Source organism: Anguilla rostrata, chromosome 7 (genome assembly GCF_018555375.3).
Source record: "Anguilla rostrata isolate EN2019 chromosome 7, ASM1855537v3, whole genome shotgun sequence".
NCBI lineage: Eukaryota > Metazoa > Chordata > Actinopteri > Anguilliformes > Anguillidae > Anguilla > Anguilla rostrata.
Window position 1 is genome coordinate 41,465,411 of NC_057939.1, and position 22,207 is coordinate 41,487,617.

A 22,207-nucleotide genomic window follows, 5' to 3' on the forward strand; every position below is an offset into this window, starting at 1 on the left:
GGATGACTGGAGATGAATTATGAAATCAGATGGAGGACATATTTTAATGAGCACCTACCAGAATTATTTATTTTTTAATGCATTTTACGTAGGTTGTAGTTGCATTGTACACATATATACAGCTCTTGTAGAATACACTTCCTGTTGAACATGTTAATATCAATATGTAGCAATGTAATTAATTATCATTAGATGTTAACTATAGCAGTTCCTGTAATGTGCTCTTTTTATTTCTGTTCATACATTCACATCAGTTGACCTTTAGTAAAACATCCACAAGTCCTGTCCTCCTGGCTGTTCAGCATGTGGGTAAGAATATCTTCCATATAAATAAGTGAAAAAGGATAATGACCTTGTGTGTGAGGCATGAACACAATTTGCCACTACATACTCTCAACATGCAATAAGTGCTAAGTGGTTTTAAAAAAATTTCACCAGAGTAAATTTCCAAGAATTTTCATTGAGTACAGTTTCTAATCATTCATTTTACATCAGTCAGCCAATTTCACAATAAACAATTCAGCGTTTATTAATGTTTAATGAAGTTGTTTCAAGTCAAATTGGACCCTATGTCATCTGGAAACATAAGCAATTAAACAGTTATTCACTTCAGGTGGAGGTTTTTCTTATTTTAATTAATTTGTTTATTTTTCAATTTTTTACACAGAAACCAGAATTGCTATCTGCCTCACCACCTGGAACCATTGAAACCTGACAGATTTGCTTTCCCAATTTGAACTCATTCTTGTTGATTTTTCCAGCACTCTTTGCTGTTTCTCTCCTGTGTTGTTTGCTTTTGCTTTCAACCCTTCTCTTTGACTCTTTTCAGGGGGAAAGATTTGCGTAACACAATGATGTCTGAGCTCCACTCTTACATTGACCTGATATCAACAGACTAGTGTATTTTCTGCTTCCCTGCAAATAAATCCTGGCTCTGTACAAATGAAAAATATAACAGCAGAACGTTATGATGTTCAGCTTTTTTGACTGAATGTGAGGTCCACTAAAGAATATATGGTGATGTGAGACATAAACAAGAAGGACATAGCTGCGAGTATGTGCAAAACAGAAGAGAATGTAGCAGACATGGAAATTTGACAAAACTCTGTGGTGAAGAGATAGAGAGAAATACATTTCTGTCCCCTAAGTGATGCCCCATAAAAATCTTCTGGTAAGAGTGTCACTCATTTAACATATTCTAACAATTTGTAGCAGACCGTGGGGCAGATTGATCAAACATTGTCTGGGGTATTTACAGCTGCAAAAAAATATACTGAACAGTGTCTCATTGGACATTTCCCATGCACATGCAATCATTTAGATCCCAGCTCAAGCCATACTGCATGGTAAATGCATAAACATGGCTGAAGTCCAAGCATGCTTGTCTATTTTAGCATTTCAAAGAAGTCAAATGGTAAAGCAGTCTTATCAACAAAGACATGAACAGTGGTGAAAAGTAGCCACAGTATATGGTAGAGGCCATGTAGATAAAACAAGGCCACGGGGCTTTTCTGATCCAGAAATATTTGAATGCATACTCAGAAAATATTCCATAACAGCTGATTAGCAAATTCAATTCAATATAAATTCGATTCAATTTAATTTGTATAGCGGATAGCGCTTTTTACAGAGACACTGTCAGAAAGATGCTTTACAGTGGGAATACAAAAGAAAATTGGGAAAACAAACAGGCACCGAACCCCCAAAAAGTGAGCAATTTGAGGTAAAAAAAAACAAAACACTTTCCTCATTGGAAAGAAGAATACTCAAACGGTGGTGAGAAAAAGAGAAAAAAAATCCTCAATGGGAAGAAATATCAGGAGGAACCTATCTATAGAAGGGGATCCCATCCTCCGTCAGCTGGGCTGGTGTAATAATGAAGATTGAATGGCACTGAAAGGTAACAGAAATGTAATGAAGGGTCTTATCACTGGTGTATTATGTAAATCTGCCATGGGGTATTTACATAATGAACTGCATACAGGAAAAGGCAAGCAATCAAACACTAGCCATCAGGTCAGAAGAGCAGGAAAGTTCTCTTTCAAGTATATTCACAAGATGACATGCTAAATCCATAAAATAAAAATGTTTTCTGGATATATTGTGGAGGAGCAAGCTATAAGTGGTAACCCAAAGAACTCTAAATGATTTAACACGCCATGCTCCTGGTGGGATTAAGATTACTGTGTTACTGTAGAAAATTTCATCATCATATGTCACATTTATTTTATGCTTTTATTTTTTCATATCTTAAATATCAGAACTTGGTGAAAATGTCCCAACCAGGATTTGAACTCAAAATCTTCCCAGTCATATTTGGGTTTCTTTACTGGTAACATGGTTTCCCACAGATCCAAATCCAGAGCACTGATTTCATAACTGGGCCTCTGACCTAGAAAGCAAAGTTATTGTAGATCATGTGAGCAGGTGTACCGACACAACCAAAAATACTGTTTGCTTCGTCCCGAGAAAATTAGTCATAGAATGCTTCTTTCTTGTTAGAGGAAAAGAGGTTGGACCGCAATACCCACATACTTGCTGTTGCACTGATGCAAAGTCATGAATGTACAATAATGAACTCAGGGCCCTATTTTGGTGACAAGGTAAGTGGAAATTCACCTTGCCACAAGTGGAATTGCTAGTTTCATCTCATGCAAAGGTAGTATTTGTTACTTGACCCAGGTTTGGTCATTTTGTGGTCTGTAGTAAACCCTTTTGTGTCAACGTGGATTGGGCAGCGCAATACAGGGTATGTCAATAGAAACATTTGGCACTGTGCAGTTCGGTGTTGAATAATGGATTTGCATCTTCAAACAACTCAGACCAGTTTAGATTCGAAACGATGGTGCATTGTGCTATTTTGGTGCTGGTATGATGGGCAGCACATATGAATGCATGAACACACAACACAGATGCGAGAGATATTTTGGTTATTTCAATTTAATATTTAATATGCAAGCTGTGTTCAGTTATGCAGTCCAATGTTGGCCATTTAGGCATTGCACCTGTATGGAGTAAATCAATGTAACCTACTTGAATGACAGACAAATGGAACATGGGAGGCCGGCTCTACACTCATTGTGTAAGATGCAGATTTATTAAATGTGAGTGGGGGCACTGGTTCTTGTGATGCAAAAATCACTACAGTCAAATGGAGTATAGAATGGGACGCCGTTTGAGGCTGCACTACCGGAAGCACATTTACAGGAAGCACATTTACAGAGGCTGTTAGGGGACAGTGGCTATCCATTAAAATCATGGCCACCATGCAAGCCAAGAACACACTGACAACTTGCTTTTCTTTGTGCGTTGGGCAGGGCTAGGTCAATGATTGTGCAAACTTCAGAATGTAAAAAAATGCATTTCAGATGTTTGGACCAGTCGGAGGGGACCTTACAATATAACCCTCAGAAAGTCAGTGCATTCCTTGTGGCATGCTGTGCAGCATTGGGGTAGCATGATGGCAAGTGAACTGGGCTTGTAACTTCAAGTTCCAGTTATTGTACTCTTGAGCAAGGTACTTAACCAGAATGGCTTTAGTGTATATCCGGCTGTATAAACTGATGTAATAAAATTCAGAAGCTGTGTGGATGGAAAAAAATGCACTAGAGCACAAGAGCAGGGACCGATTGACGGCAGAATTCTGTCTCTAGTTAGAGTGCATTCATCTCATCAAACGTATGTCTGAAATCAATGAAACTTAGTTGAAGTGGCAATTTTATTATATTTTCATTTTAAATAGTGGCCTTAAAAAATTGAAAGCAAAGTACCAAGCACTTGCATATACACTGAAATATATTTTGTTTGAGGGGAAAATAAATGTACAAATTGAAATGAAACTATTCAGTCTCACCGTTGATGTCACAAGTAGCGGCCTGTAGAGAGGCTTGTGATGGTGGCTTTCATAACGTGCTTCGGCCAAGTTGGCTGTGCTGCTACTTAAAAATCAGCAGTTGGCTGTGGTGCTAACACATGGTTTTTAAAGGGAAGAAATGGGACGATCTGATTGGAAATAATGATACCAGGTCCCTCTCTCACCCACAGTTGATTTACTCCAATTGAGTAGCCTCTTTTACAGAAGTGTTGGAGATCCAGCAGCAACGCAAATTCTTAACACACAAGGATGGAGCTGGGGTGGTGGAGGGGATTTCCAAAGCAACGTACAGCAAGCTTGCATGCAGGAGGAGCGGCCGAATGAGTAGAGGGAGGCTGTTCAAGTAGACCGCCCTGTTAAGTGAATGTACTGTGATAGGTGGGCATCACTCAGCTGAGCCATCAGCTGATTCAGACGGAAGCGGCTTGACTCTCGTGGCCTGCCAGAACTACGCGATGCTCCCATTTGTCAACTGCAGCTTAGGGGAAGTTCTAAAATGCACTGACAGGGTGGGCATTTTGAAATATCAGTAGGGCTTCCTTTTCAAATGTATTGCTGCCCACCCCTGTCACTGTACATAAAATATCTTCCAAAATCACTTGATGAAACTTTAAATACCACATTTTGTTCATTACATCTTTAATTTTGTACAGGATCTGTGAATTTTTTTCCACCAAAATATCTCAATCAGTACACCCTGATAATGAAACAACAGCTTCCAATTTCCTGAGTATTTGTGTAGAAGGCAGCACTCACCAACCTCTATATAATTCTAATTTCGGAACAATGCAAGCTTTTTAGAAAGTACATAATTCTAATAAAAAGAAGCATGTTTAATGAACCAATCACTCAGAATTCATCATTTATTTGTCCTTTTAACAAATTCTGCATATTTCAAACTTATTTCAAGGCATTCCCAACTGTCTTGCTAACATCCAGCTTTTAGACAGACAAACAAAATCAGTATGTTAGGTGCCGGGAGGAAAGAAAGAGGAATATCACATTATTTCAGAACAACAGGAGCACAGGAAAAAAAAAGCTCATTTACACATAACTAAAAAATATTCAGTTATGCGCACAGTTGAAACAGGCTTCCCTGATCAGTAGTATTGGTAATGCTAAGAGTGTTCGTAAATGCAGTTGCAGTGGTAGAACAAAAAGTTTGTGCTGCAAGACTCGATTCTTTCTTTCTTTCACTCTTTCTTTAAGCAGACAGTATAAAAACGAATTGACCCAGCGAGGAATCGACGAGACTGAAACCACAGGGCCTCACAGTGCCTGCGGTGTCAATGTTTCGTATATTTTTGCTCTGCTGTTGGCGGCCTGTCCAGGGTGTATTCCTGCCTCTCGCTCATGGAGCATGCTGGGATAGGCTCCAGCAACCCCCGTGACCCTGACCAGGGCCAGCGGGTACAGATAATGGATGGGTGGATGTTAAGATTTCTCCTCGGGCCTGGTGCTAACCCAGGATTAGCACAACCACACTGTTTATTGCTTCTGGCTTGATCTTGTGTTCCTACAGCTACATTACGAAACCCACATTTATAGAAGATCACCTCGGCACCTGAGAGTCTTTTTTTTTTCAAATGGATATGCAGCATCATTCAACAGCAATATTGTTCTGGAATGTTCCACCTCTAACATGAAATTTCAAGGTCACCTACTGCTGTGAAGTCCAGTGAGCGATCCTTTTACTTTAAGCACTACCAGTTCCCCCTCCCCTCCCTTAAACCTCCCAGAAGTTGTCATTTTGCTGCGGCAGCTGTATGCCAGAAAGAATTTCTGCAGAAAGTGGGGGGAAAAAAATCATATTTTCCGATGTAACCAATGTCACAGATGCGATTCAGCACATCGACAGAACGATTAGGATTTCTGTTTGTAATCTCTGTCATTTTTCTCCCACACTGCAACTGGCCGTGAACTCCAAAAACTGAAAAAGCCCTCCCTGGCCTTTATACAAAACAACGGCCAGAATAACCATTCACATGCAGGGCAAAAACCTTGCTGTGTGCAGTCAAATAAGATTATTATTATCAAACTGCCATAAAACAGAGGTCCTTGGGTGCCTCCAAGCACCTGTCATTTGGTAAGTTTGTTGCTGGGAAGCTGGTCGCGTTGCTGGGGTTACCGTGGGCAGCGTTTGGTTTACTGGTCGTCCACGTCGGGCACGTTGTAGCTCTGGAACAGCGGCTGCATGAACAGCCCCGCGGTGCCCGTCACGCACACCAGGACGAATATCCACAGGAAGAGCCGGTCGATCACCATGGCCACGTACTTCCAGTCCTCGATTATCTGAAGCGGGAAGAAAAAAAGGGGGTTTCCCCATCAGCACATTCGGATTGTCCTTCCTCGTATATTTTACACGGGGCCAGGACTGTGACGGTCAGCAAAAACTACTCCACAGATGAGTGGCAAAGGAGAGCGCTTTTGAAACCAGGCTCTGGAAAACGATGATTAGGAATTAGACGTCCTTTTGACTCGGCTCGTATTCGTTAAATTAATCTACTGTTCGTGTGACCTGTCCCCGCACAGCAATGCTGTATCGTTTAATGACGTGGTAATGAATCGTTAGTTTGGCCATACACAGTCATGTAATCTTACAGTCCAGCAAGCCCCACAAAAGCAATCATTAAATTAGAAACTAGAACACATACACACACACACACACACACATAAAGAGAGAGAGAGAAAGAGAGAAAGAAACAGAGAAAAAGAGCGAGAGAGAGAGCGTTGAGATCTCGCTGTTAAACACAGTCGTACAGATAATGGTCTTGAACCTGTTTATCATAACAAACAGATTTGGTAAGGTTCACTAATCAGAAGGTAATACACGTTTGATGTTTGCTCAATTGTGCGTAATGAAGCAGCCTTAGCTTTCTGCGCTTCAGGCAAGAACAGAGATTTTCAGAAGCTTTTCAGAAGGAGCCAGCTTTTATGAGAGGCCCCGACGGAAAGCAGCTGAAAAGAAGCAGCACTGGTCGCATGTGTATTAGAACATGCAAGCGCTACTGTGTTCGGCAACCAAACTGATGCAGGGTATTTGCAGTGGCAGGATAGGCCTACGTTTGCAATAGAAAATTCCAGGACAATTATGAAAAAACATGTGCTCCCTCCCTCACTGAGTTTATTGCTCAGCTACCGCCACAGGTTCTAAGAACGTGCCCCGCCCCACCCACACTCACGCATTGATCCTCGTCCTCTTCCTTCAGGTGCTCGGCCACGTAGCGAACGCCGTCCACCGCCTCCTTCACGTCCTCGTCGCACCTGACCGTCACCCTCCTGCGGAACTCTCCGCCCCCGAGAACGTTCTCGGGGGCGTCGCCGGCCCTCCGGCCGCGCCGGTTCGGCGACTCTTCGTTGACGTAGAAGGCGTCGCCCTCGGCGTAGTCCTGGAGCTCCGGCTGGGAGCCCCGCGGCTGCCGTCGACGGGGCCGGCGCATGGAGAGGTAGGCCGGGAGCCTCCCGAGGAAGACCCTCTTGACCCAGTCGGGCATCCGGTGGGTGCTGGGGTTACGGTGGTGCACGTTGAGGACGCACACGCTGGTGACGATGGAGAAGGTCACCAGGACCATGGTGAACATCAGGTACTTGCCGATGAGGGGCACGGCGAGGGAGGTCGGGGGCACGATCTTGGAGATGAGGAGGAGGAAGACGGTGAGGGCCAGAAGGACCGACATGCAGAGGGTGACCTTCTCCCCGCAGTCGGACGGCAGGTAGAAGACCAGGATGGCCAGCGAGGTGATGAGGATGCAGGGGACGATGAGGGTGACGGTGTAGAAGAGGGGCTTCCTCTTGATGATGAAGTCGTAGGTGATGTCCAGGTAGGCCGCGTCCTCGGGGTCCTCGTTCTTCCGTCCGGGGAGGGACACGATGTCCCACTCGCCGCTGGGCGTGAAGTCGTCGCGGCTGGCGAAGTCGCTGGTGAGGATCAGGTCGATCTCGGTGCGGTCGTAGGTCCAGGAGCGGAACTTGAGCGTGCAGTTCTGCTGGTCGAAGGGGAAGTTCTTCACCTCGATTTTGCAGGCGCTTTTGTAGATAGCTGGAGGCAGCCAGAACACGTCGCCACTGCTGGACACCACTGCATTGGAGTAGAAAGACACCTCATAGGTTCCATCAGCGCTGATTTAAAAAAAAAAAAACAAAAAAAAAAAACTTAGTTTCTGCTATAGTTTTCATTAGGTTATATTCTGGAAACACAATAATAAGAATGGTATGAGGTGTTTAATGCCGAGCACCCTTTTTATAGAATCTCTGAAATGTACTAGGAGAGTCAATCCTAATTCTATAAAAATGGAAGTATAATTAATAACATTAAAGAAGCCACCCCTAACTTTGACTCGTCTGAGGCCAAAGCTTTGTGCCCTATTCTGTTCAGAGAGCAATATAAATTTAACAGATGTCTTTCTTGGTGAAAGTACTTCCAAATATTTTAAATGCCTCCCCAAAAATGAAGAGATGAAAATAATAATAATGATCTTTTATTTATCCACTCATGTGCACCAGAATGAGAAAGGACACTGTGTCCGTGTGATAAATGCAGTTGTAATGCTAATGGGGTATTGCAAATAATTATATGTGACAACCTTGCTGTGAGCCATGGCATATCATGTCATCATATTAAAATGACCAGCTGTTTCCTGCACATCATGAATACACTTTGTATTACTCAGGCTTATTTATTTACCAAACGAAACTTCTGTTAGAATTTCATTTCCTGAGTTAATATTCACATTATCGTATTATATCATATCACGGTAGTCTTCCAGGAACATGTATTATTATTCATGAATGTGTTGTTGCTATTATTGTGTTTGAGTTGTTTGATACGGGTAGTGCCATTCCTCAGTGGAGAACTATAATAATTAATTTTCTCTTCTGAACGAGCAGTCAGTAACATGCACCAAATGATCAGTGACCACTGAATTTCTTACACTTGTCTGACTGGTCATTTGGACCAAATTAATGTCATGTGACCAGCAATCAATGCCAATTCATTTGAAAGGCAGCACAATGAATTAAATAAAGTAATACATTAATAAATAATGAATGAGGAAGTAACTGAATTGGAATAAAGGAATTGAAACGGAAAAAGGAAAAAAATATATAATAACGGTCCTACAGTTCAGCTTTTCAGAGTTTAGGATAAAAGGAACTGCATTGAGATTCTAGGCCGTAATCCCATAGCCTTGACGATGAAGCCCCCCCCAGCTTGATCAGACAGGATCCATCTGTCGTTTTCAGATCAAACAGGCCTCCGTTTAGGCTAAAGAGTTAACATGGCCGGAGGGCCAGGCACTGTCATGGATGAGACTTCAGCAGTGTTTCCACACATTTTTTATAAAACGGGGGAACATGAATAAGAAATCTGTACATCAATAACCGAGGCCTCCGGGGGCCTGACACGATCAAAGTCCGTTTCGCAAATATTATTTTAAGCATGCAGCCCCCGGCACACGGATCTGGAACTTTCCGCATATTGCCGATCCAAGGGTGACTAGCTGATAAGGCATCTTGCATCACTGATCTGCTAGGAGGGGGTGGAAATAAATGTTTTTTTTTTCTTTTTCAAAAACATTCTTACACACTGCTCATGACCTGTGACCAGGGCTTTCAGACCAAAGCTCCTCTGTACTAACCCATCTTCTCTGACCGCAACCAAATCATTGTCAAGAATAGGAAGCTTAAGGGCAAGATTTAAGACAGCTGGCCTACAGACTTTGGCTAGCTGCTGTCACATTATAAGGTAAATAAATCATACCTTTATGCAGCAGGGAGAAGGGACTTCTTTATTATCAAACTGGAGCAGAGCCACAATTTAATCTTTAAGATCTTAATGTTTGATGTTTTCCCATTATGTTATATACCATCCTGTTTTAATGTTTACTTCAACTTGGACCAGGTCACCACTGCAAAATGCTTCTCTCAGTGGGTTTTATCTCGATGATTAAAGGTTAAGTAAATAAAGGCTCAGACACTTGTGAAATGATCATGCTTCATGAGCCTTCGCATGTAAAACGATGACATTAAAGGGGGAGTTTTCCGCGAAGAAGTGCTGAAGTCAACTGAGTGGAGCCAGCCGTGGAGGGCCTTACTTGTTGTAGAGGACGATGTCTGGCAGCCAGATGTGCTGAGACGGGATTCTCAGCTTTTTAATGCCCTCGTACTCCTGAGGGTCCCACTTCAGGCGGTAGTCGTTCCACTCCTGAGGCACAAACAGAATGAGCTAGCACAGACACAAACAACACAGGCACACACACACACACACACACACACTGCGATTGTGTATGCAAAATTAGCGCAGCAACTGAAGCACATGCACTCATTAGTGGACCGTTTTTGTGTCGCACACTACAGGCCACACAGCATCCCACGAACATAAGACACGTATCTAATGATATGAGAGACAGGGTGAACGTAGGGACACAGATTGGACGGGACGAGTCACACTTACCTGAGTGAGCCACACATTCGTTGTCATGATCTGCTCCCTCTCATTCTGCAGAGAAGAACACAAGGAAAGATCATTTGCTGAACGCTCGCTTAAAGGGTACTGGCTGGCATCATTTTCAAAACACTGTCAAAGGCCACTTTCTTAGCTCTGATAGTTTCTGATCAAGCACAGTTTGTATTCTCTTGAAACGTCACCCCAAAGCAGTGTCTTAGTGACCACCGTACTTATTCAGCAAGACCTGTTTTACTACCCTTGCACATGCTCTCTGCACGTAGAGTCTATACTGATAAGTATCCTCGCTGAATGAACACATACTGACAGGCAAACAATCAGTTAGGCTGCAGGCAGTAAAGGTCATCTACAAAGATCTAAAACTAACAAATACAATAAAGGAAGTGCTGCTACTGTATTTTTTTGACAGCTGGCTTGACTATTGTTGGCTTCCAAAGAGTTCCAGGAACTACAATAGACGCAGACTGCTTACGCAGACTGCTAATCTTTTCATCGTTCGCCTTTCCAATTTTGTTTGGATAGACACACTGTCACAAAGATTCTTTACAGTAGAAATAGACAAAAGAAAATTGGGTAAGACCAGGCCTCAACCACCAAAAAGGTCCTTCAGTAGCCAAGATGGTTTAGACCAAATGGCATAAGTTCTTGTTTGGACAGGAAAAAGTCAGTACATATTGACGTATTTGAACTTGCAGATCGCTTACCAAAAACCTTCATTGGAATGGTGTATATGTCACTGCTTGTTTTATTTGCCACTGTTATTTTGAGTGTTTCCTTAACCTCCTTTTCCCACCGATGATTTATTATTTTCTTTAAATACAGTTTCTGACCTTTTTCAGACCTTAGTGAAAATTAATTTCATCGCAGATACACACAATAATAACAATCACGTATTGATGAAGAGCAGAGAGAATTCCATAGGCTCTCACTATGGGCCCACGCCGGCACAGTTTCACGGAGATAGCCGTGCCCCTCCTCCAGGGGAAGATGATGAGGAAAGATCGAGGACGCCAATGCGGCGAGGCCGCGGGCCAGGAGGGGGGGCGTACTCACCACGCTGATGAGCTGCGCGAGGGACACCTGGATGGCGATGGTGACCTGCTGGCTCTTGTTGACCGCGGGCCGGATCAGCTTGTTGTAGCGCTCCGGGCCCAGGAGTCGGTTCACCAGCCGCTCCTCCACGTCCGCGGCCGAGGCAGCTGCACCGCGACACAGGGAGGCATCAGCGTCAGAGGCCGTTCTAGAGACTGGAAGGGGCCCCGTGGGGTCCTTCTGACCGACTTCCACTGTCACTGTCATCATGTTACCCAAAACGCCTGAAACTCAGCCCTTGGGGACCCCCCCAATGATCGGGGTCAATAAAGGAAGAAATCATGTTTTTATTTTTCTGAAGATCGAAATGTATATTCCTGCCATATATGCATCCAGCAATAGAATAACGTATTTGGACTTGACAACTGTTGGCAAAAAAATAGCCTTCCATCCCTATTGCACTCTCAAAAATAAAAATAATAAATAATAAACAAGCGGTAAAAATACAAATTGGACAAATAGGAAATGTCATAAATAATGAATGCATTGATTAAAAAGAAATTGAAAGCTACTTTGTAGAAAGGCTCTAAGCTCTACACAGAAGGATTCATGACCTAGACAGTGAGTTTAAAGAAAGGTAGAGATTGCTCACGCCATGGTATCAATGAGGGAACACTGAAAGAGGAGAAGCAGTCTGGTGAGTAGACAGCATCTTCCTACCCAGCTCGTCTTAAACTACATACAGCACTGTTAATTAATACATGTATCTGTCATTGTATCAAACAACACATTGGGTGTGTGTTTTAATCATATTCCAGCTATAGAATAGGAAATAGGGTCACCAACGTTGCAGGGGATGCAGATGGTGCACTTAGGCCAAGCAAGAACAGACGTTTTTATAGAGTACCAGTGGTGAGAGAGAATAGGGGACAAGACATTCCCTCATAAGCTGATGTTCAAATATTCTCCACAACGAATATCAATAAATTATCTAACAAAAATATCACACTTGTCTCTTGTTCATTTATTGCCATTTTGCATTCATTGCCACCTGCTTGACATCTCATTTAGCTAAGTGGAATAAAGACAAAAGGAGAAATCAGTTTGCAGTATTACCAGCTCTACTGCCAGTTAAAAACGAAATGTTCTCAATGTTATATTAGGGTTTTTAGCCACTTCACGTGTAGTTACACTGTCTACAAGGTTTTGGTCAGTTACCTCAATTTGCAAGTCCTTCTGCCGCACACATGGCCTTACATGTTTCCAGTAAACAGTTTGTCAAGTCTGTGTGTTGTTCTTTATAAAACACGCTTCTGATGCTTGTGTAGCCATCACACCAAAACCTATAGCTAATAACCAAATGTTTATTGTAGGTACAGGTGGAAATGCCATGCCGAGCTGTTCTTTATAGAGCTAAATTTCTGGGTGAGTAGCTGTTTATCTTAAGTAGCTATTTATCAAATGTAATGAATAATAGTACATGACTTCAGCTAGATCAATTTGTGCAGTTAGTCCAGGGCAAATACACAAACATGCAGCTTAAATATAACATATTACTGCCAGTAAAAAATATATTGTTTATCACTGGCAGTAATATGTCGACGGGGGCTATATAACGTGTGTATGGTAGATCGCATAGAGCCAGGTAGTAATATGATGCTAGAACATAGCAACGGCATCCATCCATTATCTATACCCGCTTATACTGGGCAGGGTCACGGGGGGGGGGGTGCAAGAGATTACACCCTGGACGGATTGCCAATCTATTGCAGGGCACACACACCATTCCTCACAAACTCATTGCCTACAGGCAATTTAGAGTCTCCAATTAGCCTATCTGCATGTCTTCAGACTGTGGGAGGAAACCGGAGTACCCAGAGAAAACCCAGTTCTTCCAAAATGAGGAAGGGCAGGGGTCTACGTCATTATGACGTAGACCAAAATCTCAGCACAAAGATTGCTACAGCCAGCCATACAGAGAAAATTAATAAATTGCTCCTTGAACTGTTAAATGAGCTAAATGCTGTTTTGCGGTAGAAGTCCCTGTTAACAAATGACCCAGAAATCTTGGCAAGAAATGTGAATGGAATTTCGCAAACGATGAAAACGATTGAAAAAAAAAAAAAAACCCATTACCCTGATGTGCAATTGGTGATAAGCAGGTGAGAGAGGTGAGAGAGATTAAAGCAAAGCGGAGGAGAAGGACTGGGGGATTTTCCCTTTCCGTCAATCAAAGCCAAAAAGCATGCGGCTGCAAACAGATTATGGGGCGGAGGCACCGCGTAATTGCAGAGGTGAGAGAAGTCATTAGAGCTCAGACGTGAAACTCCAAATCCTCAGCAGAATTCAACAGGCCACTTTAGTTTAGCTATTTCCTGAATTCGCTCCCTCCCCCCAGACCGTGTGTTTTAGGTACCGGTATGATTTATTCATAAGCATAATACTCTGGCACGCAGGCTTTTGACGGGATCTGAGCGTCAGAACCCTTTCCACCAGAAGTAACGAGGGGAATTAGGTGCCTGACACTTGAGCCCTCTGATGCAAGATCTCTGACCTGCAACCGCCAGTGATCTGTTTCTCGAGCTGACACTTTTTAGCTTCTCACGCTGATCTGACAAATCAGAGTGTGACTAGAAAGCGGGATTATAACAATGATTAAAATAAATATTTTAATAAATGTGTGTTTTTTTCCCCCCCCTGGAACAGATTCCTGGAGGCAGATTCTGTACAAAGAAGCAAAAAGTGCTTTTAGCGCCAAATTAAAAATCTGTCTTGAAATGAAGTGGAAGCCAAAATAATTAACATGCTCTGCCTGTATGCAATTTTAAAAGACAGCATTGTGAATGCTTATGCATTACATTAGTTTTTCATTCCATTTTAATGTATTTAGGTTTTATTTTATCTATTTAACTGCAATCACAGCAATTGGGGGGGGGGGGGGGGGTATTAGAACGACTTTCCTGAAGGCAGAGTTTCCATCGCCACTAAGTCAGATAGAAAAGTTATATGGTTACTAGTCATTACCAAACCACAACTCAAGAGCACTGCAACAGATTATTCCCAGAACAATCCTGATTAGCCTATATCAGGATCAGATCCACTTTTGCTTTTCCAAGAGTTTCCAAAAAACAATAGTGGAGGGGATAGAGAGGGGTTAGAGATAGGCTACGTGGAAAATTTGCCTGAGATACCGAACCACTATTCTGGAAGCACCACTGCATGGTGCATAATTGACCATTACCTAGCTTTCAGCTAGAAGGTTTGTCCTCATCTATCAACTTCTCAGCCTGGAGTCTACAGAGTGCATAAAGAGTACTCCACTGATGCAATGACTGCAGAGTGGTAAACAGAGGCAACTGATAGCATGCACTTCAGAGGAGAGCATTTCCATGTGCTCTATTAAACTGGCAATACAGCAATAAGACGGGCCAACATGTATGACTGAGCATATGTATTTCAAGAAGGAAGCAAGAAAAGAAAATGGTCAAGTTCACTAGAGGGGTGACATCCCTTTTATTGTGTGTTCAAAATCACTGTCACAATGGAGGTCAATTAAGAGTTCTGTATTTTAAGTAAAACGGAATACCATTTTGTCCATGCAATGAAAAGCATGTTGTGTGGGTGAAAATTCATGAATGAATGAATGAAGTGACACGAAACACTGAAATTAACTTCTGACAGGTGAAGAACCTCTCCCCTACAGGTCGATGGTACAACTGTGGAGACAGTACACAGTTTTAAGTTCTAGGGGGTGCACATCACAGACAATCTCTCTTGGAGCCAGCACACCTCCTCCTTAGTGAAGAAGGCACACCAACGCCTGTACTTCCTAAGAAGGCTAAAGAGAGCTGGGTTGTGCACATCCATTCTCTCCAGGTTCTACCGGTGTACCATAGAGTCCATACTGACTTGCTGCATTACTGTTTGGCATGGGAACTGTTCAGCTGCAGACAGGAAGGCCCTGCATGATAATGTTCCTCGTGTTGCAATCATTTTAATTTATGCTGGTTTGGCAGTATTTAGAGCATATCAAGCCATGTCTGTACTATTCTAATGAAAATGTCTTTGCAGTCCACGTAGTCATTACTTCATTGCAGGTACACATACATTAAGATTGCTTCTAGGAGAATCTTAAGTCTCCGGCCCTATTCACTGTCAGCACATCAATTATAATGTACCCTCTCTGCATAGCAAACAACAGACTTTGTTTGCTAAGTGCATCTGTGTCACTCCTAGGTGTTTATTTGGCATTAATTCAATTTGTTTAGGAGCATCAACACAGCAGGCGGTCTCTGAATATGATGTCATGCATTACCGAAGCTCCCAGTGGCAGTAAGCAGGGCCGCTGAGATAATGGAACAATCAGTCAAAGTCGGGCACGGTCAGCGGCAACTGGCCCAGGGACAGGGGGGAGGCGTGGCCGTGAGCGCCGGTCGCGATCGCGCGCTCGCCAACCTGGCAACATCGGGGCGACGTTCCAGCGCGAGATCGCTCTCGCGGGACACGTCTGGGAGATGACCGACAGGAAAGGGGAAGTAACTTTGAACAGCGTCGCCTCATGAATATTTCATCTGTTCGCATTTCCAGCCATGAATATTCACTGAGAGCGAGGAGCGGAAAAACGCAATGTGCACGGAGGCAGACAAAGGAAGAAAATAAAAATAGCATGCATTTATTCAATATTTAGAATGTGATTGCGTATAAGACACTCGGCACTCAACGACTAAGAAGGGCTTATGCTGGTATTTGGGTGAAAGCTACATATTTGGACCCTAGTTTTCTTCAGGCATTACTGATTCTAAATGGTTTAAATATTTCTGTTAGTTAGGTCAAGCTTATTCTCGTTGAATGGTGCTCACTGAATTTTAGCACTGATGTAGAATGAGGCTGTATAAATCCACTTGTTGGCCATTTTCTCAATGAAAACCGTGCATATTGAATTGCTACTCATAATGAACAGTGGACCAGTGTGTGAACCTAATAATGCAAGAAAGAGAATAATGTGTTTAAAATTAAAACAGCATAACAAATGATAAATAATCCCCATGGTCTGCCATTATGATTGGATTACCTCCCACAGCAATGAATAATGTGAGGATCTCCCTGTCTGCCTCAGGGGTTTCCCCTCTCACTGTAACACATACAGGGATTTATAGGAGCTAAATCAGCAAATTGGCACAGGGGAGAATAAAATACAGGATTTGCCATAAACCAGGTTGACCACAGAGAACACAATATGAAAACTGTTTGACAGGATAGCCTTTCCCAATTTTCATCTCTGTGATCATTGCTGTGTCTTGGTTTTGCTTTATTCCACTGCTTGGCCTCTACTTTACCTAGTAACTGTCTATGATGCAGAGGATAAACCTGAAATGAAAGCAGACAGGGAGATGTAGGTACCATTCTTGGTTGTTGCATCCCTAAAGAACTACCTTTTTTTTGTTGCTATAACAGCAATGTTGATCTGCAATGTTATGGTGTCTTTACATAGTTCACATCCTGTTCCCTGACAGTGTCATCTCTTATCATTTGTCTCACTTGTCAACATAAGGTTGAACATTTGCATCCCAGAGTACACGCTGCTTTGTACCCTTGGTTAAGGTTCTACCCTAACTTGCATGTGATAGGTGAATGTAAGTCATCATGTAGGTAAAAATGAACAGACAACAGGAATTAAAAATCATAAATTCAGTAAGAGTGTCAGTATTAAGCATCACCTTTTGGTATATGCAACTAAAGTATGTGACATCTTTGCAGTGAAGCCACAGGGCTGGTTTCACAAAAGCAATAAGCATTGTTTTCACTTGTTTTGTCACTCGCAGTTTGCAAATTAAACTGCCATTAATTTAGGGTTAGTGGAATCCTGCTGTCCTCTTAAAGTAGCTGACACTGTTTCTATTCATTGCACAGAGAAGAGGATCACTTGTTGCCATTGAAACAAAGCAGAGCAGACGAATGAAAACAATTTCATAGTGGGTGGTTTATCTTGCAAGCTCCTTGAACACATGCTGCAAAATGCACTGGTGGAATTAAATTCCAATTTATTCATGAAATTCTCCAAAAGACAAGAGACACATTGACAACATCTTGCTGATACTAGCTTACCCATCACATTATTTTGTGAATATTTATTTATTTATTTATTCATTCATTCATTCATTCATTCATTCATTTATTGTTACTGGCATCTATTACATTTTCACGGGTACACATACCATCACCCGGACAAACACCTATGCCCATGCTCTGCGACCAATCATTTAACAAGAACACACATCATACTCTAGGACAAAGGTTAAGTCTGCTAAGCATTCAGCACTGAAACAGGATCAAAATCATCTCAAAAGCCATTTGTTTCATACAGTTTGATGCACAATGATTTGTGCTCAAAAATACCATAACACAGAAACATTTTTGCGTCTTCCATTTTCTGAATATGAAATAAAACCATTCTTAGCACCAGAAATATCCTCTGTAAATTATTTAAATGACTTCTATCTGCAGAGGGGATGCTTTGAAGTCAGTGTCCTGCATTAACTGTGTGTTACTCGGTCTACTCCACCCGAGCTTAAGAACGCTTATATCCTTACACTGTTATAGGGCAACTTCCCAAATCTAAATTGATCTTGGTACTGAGGTTTATAATACATTATGTAGGCTAGTTTACCCTTAAACAACCCCTCACCCTTCAGAAAAGATTATTTGATATCATTTAGGCTATCATCATATCATTTCACTCCCAATGCTATCTTCTCTTTGTGCATGTTTGAATGTGTTTCTGAAGGTCCATGTGAACCTAACCAGGTCAAGTGTCTTTGGGATACCACTGAGCACAACCTCCCACAACGACAGACCAACATTCAAGACAGAACCTAAGTCACAATTCAATCATCATTTGGGCGTGCGAGTGTGAGATCTGCTAAATGCATGTAAGGGTCATCCATGTTGACTTGATTTTAGAGAGGGTCCCAGTACAGGTACTCATCACAAGTATAGGCTGTGCTCTAAAGTTGTAAGCTCGAACCTCGATTATGTCATTAGACACCAATGACCACAAGCCCAGCTAGCAGGACTGTGGGCTGCATTTGAAGGGGTTGCTCAGGTTTCTAATACATGAATTCCTCCCAAGGATGCAGCTAGCTCCCACAGGCTCAATACTGTCATCAGTGAGAGAAATGCCTCCCCTTAAATTGGCATTAGCCCACTCCCTGGGCCCTCATACTCTCTGGTCTATCAGATGTAAAATAGTCACTGGCAAACATGCACTTCAGTGTCTCTAAGTGTGGCACAGAGGTAACTCAAGAGGCTCAACTGGTCATTGAAACTACTGAGGTCCTGTGGCTACCAACCCCCCCCCCCCAACTTTAGCTAGGCAACATAACTCACAACTCACAAATGCATTCATAAATGGTTCTCTCACATTTACATGCTAATAGAAAATAGCACATGCTAATATAAGAGCTGTGAAGAAAAACCCTAAAACAATGGTCAGTGACATCACCACCAGTCTCCAGAGCACTGGGGTGAAAACATCACAAGCCACCATATGCCAAAGACTTCAAGAGAAGAATTATACCGACTACATTGCAAGATGCAAACCTCTCATCAGCAGCAATAATTCAAACGCCAGATGAAAATTAGCCAAAAAATACAGACAAGACGAGTCTGAAGAGTTCTGGTACAAAGTCCAAAATAGGCTAAATCTTTACAAAGCGATCAAAGCCCAAAAGTGTGGAGACAGGAAGGAATAGGCTCACTCATCTTTATTGATGATGTAACAGAGGAAGGCAGTAGTAGGAACAATTAAGTTTACGAACTGATTTTGCCCAGCTATTTAGACATAAATTCCTTCAACAAAATCCAGCACTTCATCCTGCAGCAAGACAATGACCCCAAACACACTGCCTACACAGCCAAATCATTCAGTAGTAAGAAAAGGAAGGAAAAGCAGACAGTTTTGGACAGGCCAAGTCAGTCATGTGATTTAAATACAACTGGGCAATCGAGAATGCATTTCACTTGCTGAAGAGGAGGCTGAAGACATAAACTCCCAGAAACAAAGATTAACTGAAAGTATTTGTGGGGAAGGCCTGGAAATACATTTCCAAGGACAATGCCAAACAAATCGAGATTTCAATGGACCGTAGAATTAATGCAGTTATTTGAACCAAATATTAGACATAATTGCTTTGATTTACTTTTAAGTAGGCCTACACCTGTTAACTTACTTTTGCACAGCAGAAAATGGGGCACTCGAAACACGAAAACAGTAATTTCTGTAAAATGGTAAACCATACACGTATGTAAATAACATCACATAAAAGCTGATTGTCTGTACGTGTGTCTCATATTCATCTTTTGATCTCAAATCCAAATGCCTTAGTTACGTACATTGCACAAATAACTAATGTCACTCTAAGGTTCCCACACTTTTGGAGAGCACTGAACGCCGACCTATTTTTTGTTTGCTAGTTATCATGGAACACATTCAGATATTTTGAACACTTAAGCAAATAGCGATGGGTGGCTGCCATAAATTTCAGCTTTCCAGCTAAACTTTAGGGTATTTCAAGCACTGTTTTGTTTCTGAAATCCCAAGGTGTCAGTGGAGTCTGTACAAAAAAACTTCCCGTGCAACGGTCTGTTCGACAAAATGGTTAGCCCCAAAAACGTAAATCAGTCATTTAGAATACACAGACCAGCCTGCTCTGCAGATCATGATTCCGCAGACACATAAGTTATTTGAATGCAGTTATGAAATACCTTAATTAGTATTATGTGGCGTAACAGTATTACAAAAGCAACAGCATATATATTATGACTAAACATATTTGAAAAATTAAATATTTACTTTGTGTAGTTATTCTTAATTGTATAACCACCTTTCCATTGTTTAATAAATTAATAAATAAATACAAACCTAAAATGTATGCAACTATGTGATCGCTTAGGCATTCTGTAAATCACGTGTTGGGCTAATTTACGACGTAGCCTACTTAGAAATGTTCTTCACAATCATTCCGTTTAATAGGCCTATATTTGTCATTTTCTGGCACACCATATAAATAGTTCCTGAGTCTTGGTCGCAGTTGTTGGCCAACAATAACCCTCATAATAAACGGAAGAGCATGCAACACAACACGAGTCATGAACTAAAACATAGTCTAAACTATACGGAATCTTCGGAACCGTCCAATACAAATATTTAAACATATATGCAATCAGAAGTCATCACTTTATGTTCCACTCGAATTGTTCGTATCCGAACTCAAAATATGCCTAAATATTTAATAATTAAAGCATTGTAAACGAAATAATTGTGGGGCATATTCGTGAAGAATAATAGCCTTTTGAAATAAATAAACGTTGCATGCACGCGAAGAAGCCTAACTTACAAGAATCGCTGACAAACCCAAAATTTAGTTAGACGCTTTAAAATCATAACTGGAAAAATTTTGCAATAACAGTAGCTAGCTACTGTTATACTCTGTCAGTAACATTAAATCGTTGGTTTAGGGGGATGCATGTTGTACATGATGTCGCATTAAAGTTGTCGATTTACAGTTTGCTTCACGAACAATTAGGCTACTCACTCGATCTGATCTAGCTGTCATTTCGGTGTTTTACTTACGGGTAAGAACGAGGAGAGAGAGCGATAAAACCACATGAGCTGCCATCACCTAATCCCTCCTGTCGGGCTTGTAGAGTGGTTGCTCAAAAACTCGGCAATTGACGATTTGCTTATTTCTTCAACTTCAGAATTTACTTCAGAATACACTGCTAGGGGTGAGAAGAATGGGAGCGATTTATTATCCTATTCTGCAACCAATGTCCGCCAGTTTACTGGAAAGATAGCTTAAAAACAAAGATGCGGCGAGGCTTCCCTCCGTAAAAAGATGTCCTGTGGTTTTCATCTTGACAATCTCCAGCTAAACGCATCGAAGTTCGGGTCTGTCTCCAACAAATTGTGTATAAACGAAGAGGATTAGGCACGGGACAGCTAGAACTGCACACTTTCCGTAATATGTGTCCTCCCTTTTGTGCCGTTTCATTCAATGTATCCATGGGCAGCATCAAAAACATTTAGGCTATTACTAAACTGTCCGTCAATAATGCGTAGAAAAAACATGTCTCCAGATTTACGCCAGATATTGCGGCTCCAACCCTTGTGCTCTTGGCCGAAAAGCATGCAGCCTCCGTCACATAGCATCAGTCAGCCAAGATGACATTTGTGGAGGCAAGAAAAAAAAAAGAACAATTATGATTTTTTTTTCCCTTGAATCCCCATGTACGTTTGAAAGCCTTGTGGAGATTTTATTTTTTAATCTTCTTTATTTCTTAAACATGAACGAAAAACATAACATGATCCAGTCTCAGTTGATAAACCCATTTTGCCAGAAAATTGAGATTGTTTTGTGTGTGATTCTTGGACAAACTATTGCAGAAGGGAAAATAGTGATTTAAAGATAGTAGGCTAGTTTATTAAACAGTGTATTTTTGTCCGTGTAATGTAGCCTACTCGTTACTTAACTATAATATTTTAAAGCTGGAAATTGGTAGTGTAATATGCTTTCCAAAAACGCCTGTTTGCGTCCAAGTACGCCTGTGCTCCTGAGCACAAGTGACAGTGCTGTTAACCGAATCATTCCTTTAAAAAAACAGTAGGCTAATGGAAAATAATCAATTCCGAGGAGCTGAGTTGAACTCAGAGCGTTTATTCGTGACGTCATATGTGTTCTTACTGGGATGGCAGGAATTTCATCGATCCCGCCAAGTTACAGCTTGGTGGGGCGGCATGCCCCATACTTACAGCACCTAGGCTAGAGAAATAACCACAA

At 41.8% G+C, this 22,207-nt stretch overlaps 1 protein-coding gene across 1 annotated transcript; it reads right to left on the reverse strand.

Moving 5' to 3' along the window:
• Positions 1-3,903: 3,903 nt before the first annotated feature.
• Positions 3,904-21,557, reverse strand: LOC135259706 (neuronal acetylcholine receptor subunit beta-2-like). Its single transcript, XM_064344342.1, has 6 exons — positions 21,001-21,557; positions 11,391-11,536; positions 10,326-10,370; positions 9,967-10,076; positions 7,057-7,993; positions 3,904-6,166 (listed from the first exon to the last, which is right to left on the reverse strand). Exons 1-6 carry the CDS (start codon positions 21,044-21,046, stop codon positions 6,020-6,022), a joined length of 1,431 nt encoding a protein of 476 aa, XP_064200412.1. The 5' UTR covers positions 21,047-21,557; the 3' UTR covers positions 3,904-6,019.
• Between the last annotated feature and the right edge of the window lie 650 nt (positions 21,558-22,207).

Coding starts and splice junctions, on each gene's coding strand:
- LOC135259706 (XM_064344342.1), bottom strand. CDS start 21,046: ATGGCAGCTCATGTGGTTTTATCGCTCTCTCTCCTCGTTCTTACCC. Junction 10,371..11,390: donor TCGCGCAGCTCATCAGCGTG/GTGAGTACGCCC, acceptor TCTTCTCTGCAG/AATGAGAGGGAGCAGATCAT. Junction 10,077..10,325: donor CGAATGTGTGGCTCACTCAG/GTAAGTGTGACT, acceptor TTTGTGCCTCAG/GAGTGGAACGACTACCGCCT.